The 10161-nt window shown below is 36.4% G+C and overlaps 1 protein-coding gene across 1 annotated transcript in view; it reads right to left on the reverse strand.

Annotated features, from left to right (window-relative positions):
• Positions 1-10: 10 nt before the first annotated feature.
• LOC110446521 (tctex1 domain-containing protein 2-like) overlaps positions 11-10161 on the reverse strand; it is a 40997-nt gene continuing 30846 nt past the window's right edge. Inside the window, exons 4-5 of the mRNA XM_021491714.1 lie at positions 5488-5551; positions 11-804 (exon numbers count right to left, since the gene is read on the reverse strand). Of these exons, the coding sequence (XP_021347389.1) occupies positions 757-804; positions 5488-5551 (112 nt within the window). The 3' untranslated portion in view covers positions 11-756. The remainder of the gene's footprint in view (positions 805-5487; positions 5552-10161) is intronic.

Raw genomic sequence — 10161 nt, forward strand, 5'->3', positions numbered from 1 at the left:
CCCCCCCCCCCCCCTTCACCAACTCCCCGACAACCCTTGTCTGGTTTTGGTACTTCGTTGAACAATAAATCTATAGGTGCTCGTTTCATACTACATACACATGATAATTACAAGTAAACGTCATTAAGATTCGAGCAGACACTTTCTGACAATTAATTCTGTGTGTAGAAGCTTAGTCTGTAAGTTTGGTTGTGGTTGTCTGATGAGCTTTCATCACCCTTTGGAGTGGAATAGGAAATGATCGTTTTTTCCCCCCTGGAGTATTCTAGACCTCTGAGAAGACTCCTCCTCGTCGTACATCTATTTTTCCATTACAATTAGTAAAATCATACGAAGCATTTTGTTTTTCCACGTTCAGAAATAAAAGTACAACTCTAATGGGATTTTTTGGTGTTGTTACTTCTCATAAATAATTCCTCTAATGTTTTTTTCTTCAAAAAGATTGATATATCTTGGGGAACACTTACAGTTGAAAACTGGACTGTAAGTCTACTTCTCTCATCAAAAGTCTTATGACATCACAGTTAATATGACATCACAAACTTATGACATCACAGCCTTATGACATCACAGCCTTATGACATCACAGTCTAATGACATCACAGCCTTATGACATCAGTCTAGTGACATCACAACCCTTTGACATCACAGTCTAGTGACATCACAACCCTTTGACATCACAGTCTAGTGACATCACAGGGATTCTTAATGTGGACGGATAATGGAATGGTTTTGCTGGTGAAGATCATCTTTCTATCAGTAGAAGAAACATCCGAAGGCTGCGGCTACACAGAACAAGGAATCCTGAAAAAATAAAACAGAATCAATATCAATTAGGTGACTAAAATCTGGAGATTTTTTTTATATACTGTCAACTTCTGGTTTACCTGTGCTAATTAATACATGTGGGTGCACATTCACATATCAAATTTGAATGAAAACAATCAATCAAATTTCATGATTTCAATCTTATTTTATAAAGGTTTTTTGTTAAATAAATTTGAAACATCCATAATTAGTGGTTAAGATGAAGATCCATTCCTAAGACTGATCCACCTGCACCATACATTGTAGGTTCCAATTCAGCACAGCGAGATTTAGTATTACACATTTCATTCTGTTCCTATATGTGTCACTTCCTGTTTCAGTGAAAGCACTATATTTTAAAAAATGGGATCACAAGTCATTATTCCATTTACACATAGGAATATGAGACAAATCTGTTAAAACATTCATGTCTGTTAACACTTTTTGGCTTATTTTGAGACAAAAATCACGTAAAAGGAACCGACTGATGTCTATTGAATTATTCTACTTTATCTTTTCTGTAGGCCATGGGATTTTACTACTGGTTGTAGGAATGCTTTAAAAACATAAAATCAAATCATTTAAGATTTTATGATATTCATATATATGTATATAGTGACCAGGAAATAAGACGTGAAATTTAACAGCAATAAAAACAAAATGTTGAAAATGTTCAGAATTTCAAACAGATTCAAGTTTTTATTGGCTTAAGTCAACCTTACAGCATAGTGCCACACATGTTGAAACATTTTTTAAATTTCTTCTGAGTATTAATTATCTCCGGGATCTCTCCCCACCCTGGTGTGATCGTGTCAGTGAGTGTGCAGTAATTATATAACTATAAATTGTAATCTTTTTACTTGGCACCGTCAAGTATCTCTATTTTCATTCCATTTATACCGTAGAATGTGGAGAATGAACTCTACAACCCCAACACTTTTTCATTCAGTATAAACTTGTAAATCTAGCCAATAAACAAAAATGTCCTGACTGACAAGGTTCAAATATGACTACAAACCAAACTACCCATCCTAACTAGGGTTTTACTGTGCTTATGAATAAAAGTGACCGAACATATATTAAAAACCTTTCAGTGTACTCATAAAAAAGGTATCTGGCATGGACTAACAAGGGTACCATTGAACACACAAACCAAGGCTCCATTGCTTACAATTTGTTTATAAAAACAAGGTTCCACTGTGTACAGTGTACACAAACCAGTGTCCAGACAAGCAAGGTTCCACTATGTACAGTGTACACAAACCAGTGCCCAGACTAGCAAGGTTCCAATGTGTACAGTGTACACAAACCAGAGTTCAGACTAACAAGGTTCCCCTGTTTACAGTGTACACAAACCAGTGTTAGGACTAACAAGGTTCCACTGTGGACAGTGTACACAAACCAGTGTTCAGAGTAACAAGGTTCCACTGTGTACAGGGTACACAAACCAGTGTTAAGACTAACAAGGTTCCATTGTGTACAGTGTACACAATGGAACCTTGTTAGTCTTAACACTGGTTTGTGTACCCTATACACTGTGGAACCTTCTTAGTCTGAACACTGGTTTGGGTACACTATACACAATGGAACCTTGCTTGTCTGGACACTGGCTTGTGTACACTGTACACAGTGGAATCTTGTTAGTCTGATTTGTGTACACTGTACCCAGTGGAACCTTGTTAGTCTGGACACTGTTTTGTGTACACTGTACACATTGGAACCTTGCTAGTCTGGGCACTGGTTTACGTACACTATTCACAATGGAACCTTGCTAGGCTGGACACTGGTTTGTGTACACTTTACACTGTGGAACCTTGTTAGTCTTGACACTGGTTTGTGTACAATGTACACAGTGGAACCTTGCTAGTTTGGACACTGATTTGTGTACAATGTACACAGTCGAACCTTGTTAGTCTGGACACTGACTTGTGTACACTGTACTCAGTGGTACCTTGCTAGTCTGGACAATGGTTTGTGTACACTATACCCAATGGAACCTTGCTAGTCGGGACACTGGTTTGTGTACAGTGTACACAATCCAGTGTCCAGACTAGCAATGTTCCATTGTGTATAGTGTACACAACCCAGTGTCCAGACTAGCAATGTTCCATTGTGTATAGTGTAGACAAACCAGTGTCCAGACTAACAAGGGTCCACTGTGTACAGTGTACAGAAATCAGTGTCCAGACTAACAACATTCCACTGTGTACATTGTACACAAACCAGTGATCAGACTAACAAGGTTCGACTGTGTACATTGTACACAAACCAGTGTCAAGACTAACAAGGTTCCACTGGGTACAGTGTACACAAATCAATGTTCAGACTAACAAGGTTCCCCTGTTTACAGTGTACACAAACCAGAGTTCAGACTAACAAGGTTCCATTGTGTACAGTGTACTCAAACCAGTGTTCAGACTAACAAGGTTCCCCTGTTTACAGTGTACACAAACCAGTGTCAAGACTAACAAGGTTCCACTGGGTACAGTGTACACAAACCAGAGTTCAGACTAACAAGGTTCAAATGTATACAGTGTACACAAATCAGTATCCAGACTAACAAGGTTCCACTGTATACAGTGTACACAAATCAGACTAACAAGGTTCCACTGTATACAGGGTACACAAATCAGTGTTCAGACTAACAAGGTTCCACTGTATACAGTGTACACAAATCAGTGTCCATACTAGCAAGGTTCCACTGTGTACAGTGTACACAAATCAGTGTCCAGACTAGCAAGGTTCCACTGTGTACAGTGTACACAAACCAGTGTCTAGACTAACAAGGTTCCACTAATTGCTAGAAATCTAAATTTATTGAAAGTACTTTACACTGATGAGCTTTTATTAATATCTTCAAGGATTTTTGTAGGAGTGAGATATCCTTCAGATGAAGTTGTACAATTGCTTTTATATCCTTGTAACAATAAACATTATATAGGGTAAATTAAAAAATTAAAAATTCTGATAATGTGTCATTCATGTAACTTAACAAAATTATTCTGAAATCGAATTATCACTTAGTTGCATGGAAAATCTAATTTTGTCTACGGAATAAAGTAAGGCTAAATTTTGCTCCTTGTAATATGAACTCTTTCTCCTAGGCCCAAACCTATTTTTGTCTTAGATTTTTTTTTTCGTAGTGCAGAAAGCAATTTTGTAGAAGCAGAGCTGTAAAGCTCAGACATGGATAAATAGGATTCCCTTTGTAACATGTTAATAATGACATGTAGTAACAGGAGAAACGAGAGCTCTATCAGTAACAGACAGCACTCCATCCTGAAACAAAGCCCAGAATTTCTGTACAAGCATCTTGAAATCGGCTTATCACATATTTTGTCTGAGCATGTGACCACAAATTCATTAAAGCCAGCTGATCATTTCTGGTGTTATCAATGGTAGGTGAAACACTGTCCTCCAAATTATATCAAATTTTACCCAGTGAATTATTTTTGGGTTTATAGTCCATTATTGTTCTGAATGCAGTATAAAGGCATCTTCCTCGGAGGATCATTTTAGAGATCTTGTATATTTTCCCCACATTAACAACAACCAACCACTTGAGTATATACTCCTTGTAAATTGTGTAAGAATAGATATGCGCAAGACATTTAAAATCATGGTCATCCCTATTTGATGTAAAATCATAAAACCCATGAGGTAAAGATGTACATTTAGGTTTAAAGTAACGGTTTTAAGTAGCAGTTTGTAAGGTTTGGCCTAGCTAGTTTGTGTTTTATGTCCTATCAACAACTATAATGGTCATTTATGGACGAGCCAGGTTTAGGTGGTGGAGGAAAGCTGGAGTACCCAGAGAATAGCCACCACCCTGTGGCCCAGTACCTTGTAACTGCTCCGCCCTAGCCCCTGGGGATGGGGCAGGAATCCCAATTTTACAAAGTAATACTCTCATTCCCCAAAGATGATTCTGACTAAGTTTGAGTAATTTTCTGCTGAAAATGGATAAAAAAATACCCAAAAGTGTTATTTCACCTAAATAAACTATAGTAAACTTTACCCCCTCCCCAAGGGAGAATGGATAGCTCGGGGTCCTGAAATTTACGATTTAAATAAAGCCCTTGATGATTTTCTTTCCATGCAAAGAAAATAGTGTAGTACCTCTGAGTCTGGAGGAGATTTTTTTTGAAATATTGGTTAATTTTCCCTTTGGGGCCCCGCCCTGACCACAGGGGGTTGGGGTAGGAATCCCAATTTTACAATTTTGTAGCCTCATCTACCAAGGATTATCCTGACCAAGTTTGAAAAACATCCATACGCTGGTTCTTGAGAAGAAGTTGAAAATGTAAAAAGTTTACGCACGACGATGGACTTGCTCAAGTGACCTAACAATGCCCATGCCTGCTAATAAGCCCACTCATGATATATTAAAATACCTTTCAGTCAAAATGCAACAAATATTATTCCATTAGTCTGTAATAAGCCCTGCGCCCCTTCTTTTGAGTCGGAGATTTTGTGTTTGACCCTCGATCGTATTGACTGCAAGATGAGTACGATGCGATAACCTGATAAACCTGACACAGTATGGACACCAACAAACACTGTGCTCTAGGTCTCCATATTCGTCATATATTTGTATACAGCACCACATCGAAGTACACAGAATTATTACATAACAGCAATCAAGGTATTGCTAATTCATAACACACATCCGATACTCACATTCATAAAAATATCCTGAGCATAATTGTCTGTGTCTGAGTCCCAGAAACATCTGCATCCCATCCTGAAATTTAAAAAGGTGGATGAATAGGCAGACAATCAATACTAATCACGACAACACTTGTTCAACTTAATTATTTAATTATAGATTCTAACATTATAATTTGTTTGTGAATAGGCAGACAATCAAGACTAATCACGACAACACTTGTTCAACTTCATTATTTAATTATAGATTCAAAGGTAGAACAGTTTTCCATGAAACCTGTCTTTAACTTGTTCACCCCTGAAATTTCATACTGAACTATTCCAGGGTTGGCATTGGAAGAGTACAAATGTGTCTTCAGGGGTGAATGAGTTTATGATATTGATAGGGAAGAACCGCTTAGTCAGGTATGGAAGTGTGTGACACTAAAGCCAGGGTAGAATACGAAGAAACAAGTCCTAGTTTGGGATCATAAATTCATGTCAGAAAGTACAGAATGGCTTTAAAGTCAGTTGTTGGTAAAGTCAAGTTTCTGTTAAGTCAGGAGTGAAAAAAGTATAGGGTATTGGTAAAATCAGGTGAGTTTTGACACCCTTCCTGGATGGAGTGAAGGTTAATTTTCAACATTCTTGTAGCAGATACTAGAGTATTTCATCTCAAGAGGCTGCTATCTTTCTGAAATACCAGTTTCCATTGGTCACAGTACAAGGTATTGGAATGAACAACAAAGATTCTGTTTACAACACAAGTGATCATGATTACAGATAAAGGGTGACAATCTCATGAAAGTAACTAGGAGCTCTGCTCCATTTAGCAACTTGTGCATCAAAATTTTGTACTACATCCTGTACTGCACCAAAATCAATGCTGTGGATATAGCAGTGGTGTGCTATCTCTTTCAAATACAGGTAACCAGATTTACTGCAATTTTCCTAATCATCCGCAGACGGCTCGTTTAGTGTATCAGATATATACCACAGCTAAGGACACTACCATAGTCAAAATAAGAAAGTAAAAATTTAATGTGATCTCTGTATTACATTGCAACAGTAGGAATAAACTGCCTGATACGTCCAATGTTCATTATCTTGTTGTAACAGGATTTTACAATAGCATTTACTTGTTTTTCCACATTCGCTGAACTAATGAAGTATAGCTTTAGTTTGTTCACAGCTATAAGACTGTCTCCATAGCTTTGGCAACAGCCTTCAGCTGGAGAGCAATCGAAAACCTGACAGATATGACCTTACATTATGTTCCATGTCAGAATTCGGTCTCGCTCCGCAATAAGTGCCAGAGAATTACATATAATAGACAACATATACATACATAAAAGCAATGCAGCATTATAGCATTAAGTTGATTCAGATGGACCAGGCATTATATAATTACGTGCACGTGATGAGGAAAAAAATGTGAAAATCGGTCAAATATTTTGTTCAGAATCTCGAACATTTAAGACAGCAGAAATTACATATTCTGAGGTATGAAAATAATATTCATCTCCGTTTTATAGCAATTTCTCATTGGTAAAATGGAATTATCCTAGATATGAAATAATAACATAGTATTACAATTTTTGTCAGAATAAAACTGGCCACATATACATAGAGTTATATACAAATAAATCAAAGAGGAAAAAAAATGTATATATATGCATTGTCAAAAAACAGCCGTTTCGGAAAAGAGTGATAGCCATGCTCATTATGTACATTTTTACCGCACAACCCCAGCCGATTGTAATTGATAAACAATAACAAATTGTTTCGTAACAATACAGTGGTGCTAACAAATGTTCTTGGCAACTTTTCAGGGCAGATGTTAGATGCATCTAAATATACAAGTGGAGTGTCTACTATGGTAGCTCTGGCAGATAACACCTATTATCATGTTCCATGTCGGAATTCGGTCTCGCTACGCAATAAGTGCCACAGAAGTGCATATCAAAGGAGACATATATACACACATAAACGCAATATCAAAACATATTTGTTGATGAAGATAGAGTGAGTAGCTTGATGCATTTTCATCTGCACATTCACACATTTCATTGACGAGGCGTTTTATCCTAACCTCACTTGTACATATCAATTACAAACATCAAAGGAATATCTAGGCATTATTAAGGACCCCTGTCCCCCTGCACTGTAGTTTTTCGTATAGACGTTATATAACCTCCCCTTAATTTCTGTTTGGATATAACTATAGCGCAGTTGGGCCCTAACACTTCCGATGACAAGGAAGTTCAGTGGGTAAGAGTGATAATATGACAGGCTGTAGTCCAGGGTTGGAATCCCGTTCTATCCTCACTAAAATTTTACATTCAGAACACTATTGTTGATTATATATTATTTATTTCATCTTCATAATTTTTTCATTTAAGTCCCACAAATTATGGTTTTCATTTCAGAAATGATTTATCAAAGCTATAGCCATGCCAGAAAAACAGTTTCCAACACTTGGCTACAGCTTTTGGCAGTGTATGGTACTCAGATATCCTTAACTGTCATTGGTCAGAAGTGTATGGTTACATCTCATATCTGCATATTGTAAATTTTTAAACATTAAATAGAGGTTTCCCAACACGTGATACTTGTTTATCAAATTTATCTAACTCGAGTTAGTTAATCTTCAAATTGTATAAAGGCACGAGATTTACCGAGTGTCTTTTACAATTTGATAATTAACTAACTCGAGTTAGATAAACATGATAACCTACCATCACGAGTTAGGGGACCTGTTTCTCCCATAACGTTCGTATTTTATCTGAAAAAACACATTTTCCCCTTGGACAAATACATCATGTATGTTTTGGATGGGGGAAACAACTGACAGGTTGAGGATTTACCCCACTTACAAGACACCTATACACATGCTAGCTTTCAGGACAGCATGCTGAGAAAGCATCTTCTCAAAATCAACTTTGCAGTTAAACTCAACTGCAGTTTGTTCCCCATTCATTAAATTACCGCAGAAAACTTGTCAGTCATTTTTTGCAAGATCTTTCTTACACTAATTCACCTTCGTACAGCAAACTTAAGACAGAAAGCTGCGAGATCTGGTCACCGCAAATACCATCAAACTTCTAAACTCTAAGAACATAAACTTTAATATTTTGTTTTAATTCCAAATTTCATCTCATTAGTTCTAAAGTTTGATTTTTTGTACGTTAATTAATTTTTTAAATGATTTAAATCAAGGTTTGAGGAAATACTGCTGTTAAAATAGATCTGATTTTGACAATTAATTGAGAATATATGTCCCTGAAGTCAGGAAGTTCTGTGATTCCTGGGGTCCTTTTTTTTTTTAATCGGACATACTAATGATATACATGTACGTCTTGGTGTGTACATCTGTAACTAGATATCTGTACGATTTACGCTGTAAAAGTATGCAGAAATGTTATGAAGCTGCGCTTCAGCAACACATTGGAACCTATACAATCAGCTTATTTTAGGAAGGTTGCGCAAATGGCAAGCCACCAGAGTTTGTTGATAAAGAATCTCCCAAGAACTGACTGAAACGGAGTCATTAAAAATCAACTTCGATCACGAAACAGCTATATTTTCGGATTTATTTGACCAGTTTTTCTTCTCAGACTTCGAAACCTCTAGAAGCTAGCTGACATTCTTGCATTACTCGTTAAGTAATCAGGCATAACAAAAACAGAAACTATCAAATATAAAACAAACAGAAAACACAACCGAGGCTCATTCTTACGACAGACCCAAGATCTATCAATTTCTACCCACACAATCGCATAAACACTTTTTGCACTGAAATGCACATGGATGAAGAAAACATGGACACAAATGTTATGCCTTTATCTCTAGACCTTGCCAGCAGAACTGAAGCAGAGATAAAAGGTATGTGCACAGTGCAATCCTTTCCTCTTTTCTTTCCTACTTATATATATATATATATATGTGATGTTGTAAATTTGCACAAAATTAATTCCTAGCATAAATAGTTCGTTCCCCAGTGGAAAATTTTCGGCAGCGAAAGAAATGGCCATTACATTAATAGGACAAAATTTTATGCAAGCTATTTTTAAAAATGTTTTATTACTTTTGACATTTTTATAAAATAAGGTAATTTCCAACACAAATTTTCTATCTAAATCACATGAACACCTTTTAATGTATACCACTGAATAATAGTTGTTTGAAATTTCAGTTCATGAAAAAACCCAAAAAACGTTGAACTCAAGAGCCTCTTGTTAAACGTCAATCCTGCATTTCGCCAATGTTGCTATCCAGGAACTTTAATTGCACAGTATAAAAATGAAGGATGATAACCTTGAACAAGAGTGCTGCGGAGCGGAACAATATACACCCGTCGAATGCCATATAGTGTTATATACTTTCTTACATTGAAATAAGATCTGCATCATTCTAAGAGTGGTTAGCTGACATGCTATAAAAAAATGTAGGAGAAAATCTCCAGACAAAAAATAAAATACTGAAATAAACAAAGGGCAATAACTTTTGAAAAAATCGTTGAATCAAAATTCTTTTAAGGGAGACACAACTTCATATCATGATGATAATGTATACCAAGTTTCAAAGAGATCTGTAGAACAAGAGGCCCATGGGCCTTAACGGTCACCTGATATATTTATACAGAGAGTTGATTTTGTTTTTAACATGAACAGAAATATTATTCAAAGTGACAAAAAAACAATAAAA

Source organism: Mizuhopecten yessoensis, unplaced genomic scaffold, assembly GCF_002113885.1.
Source record: "Mizuhopecten yessoensis strain PY_sf001 unplaced genomic scaffold, ASM211388v2 scaffold2751, whole genome shotgun sequence".
In the NCBI taxonomy this organism is placed as follows: Eukaryota; Metazoa; Mollusca; class Bivalvia; order Pectinida; family Pectinidae; genus Mizuhopecten; species Mizuhopecten yessoensis.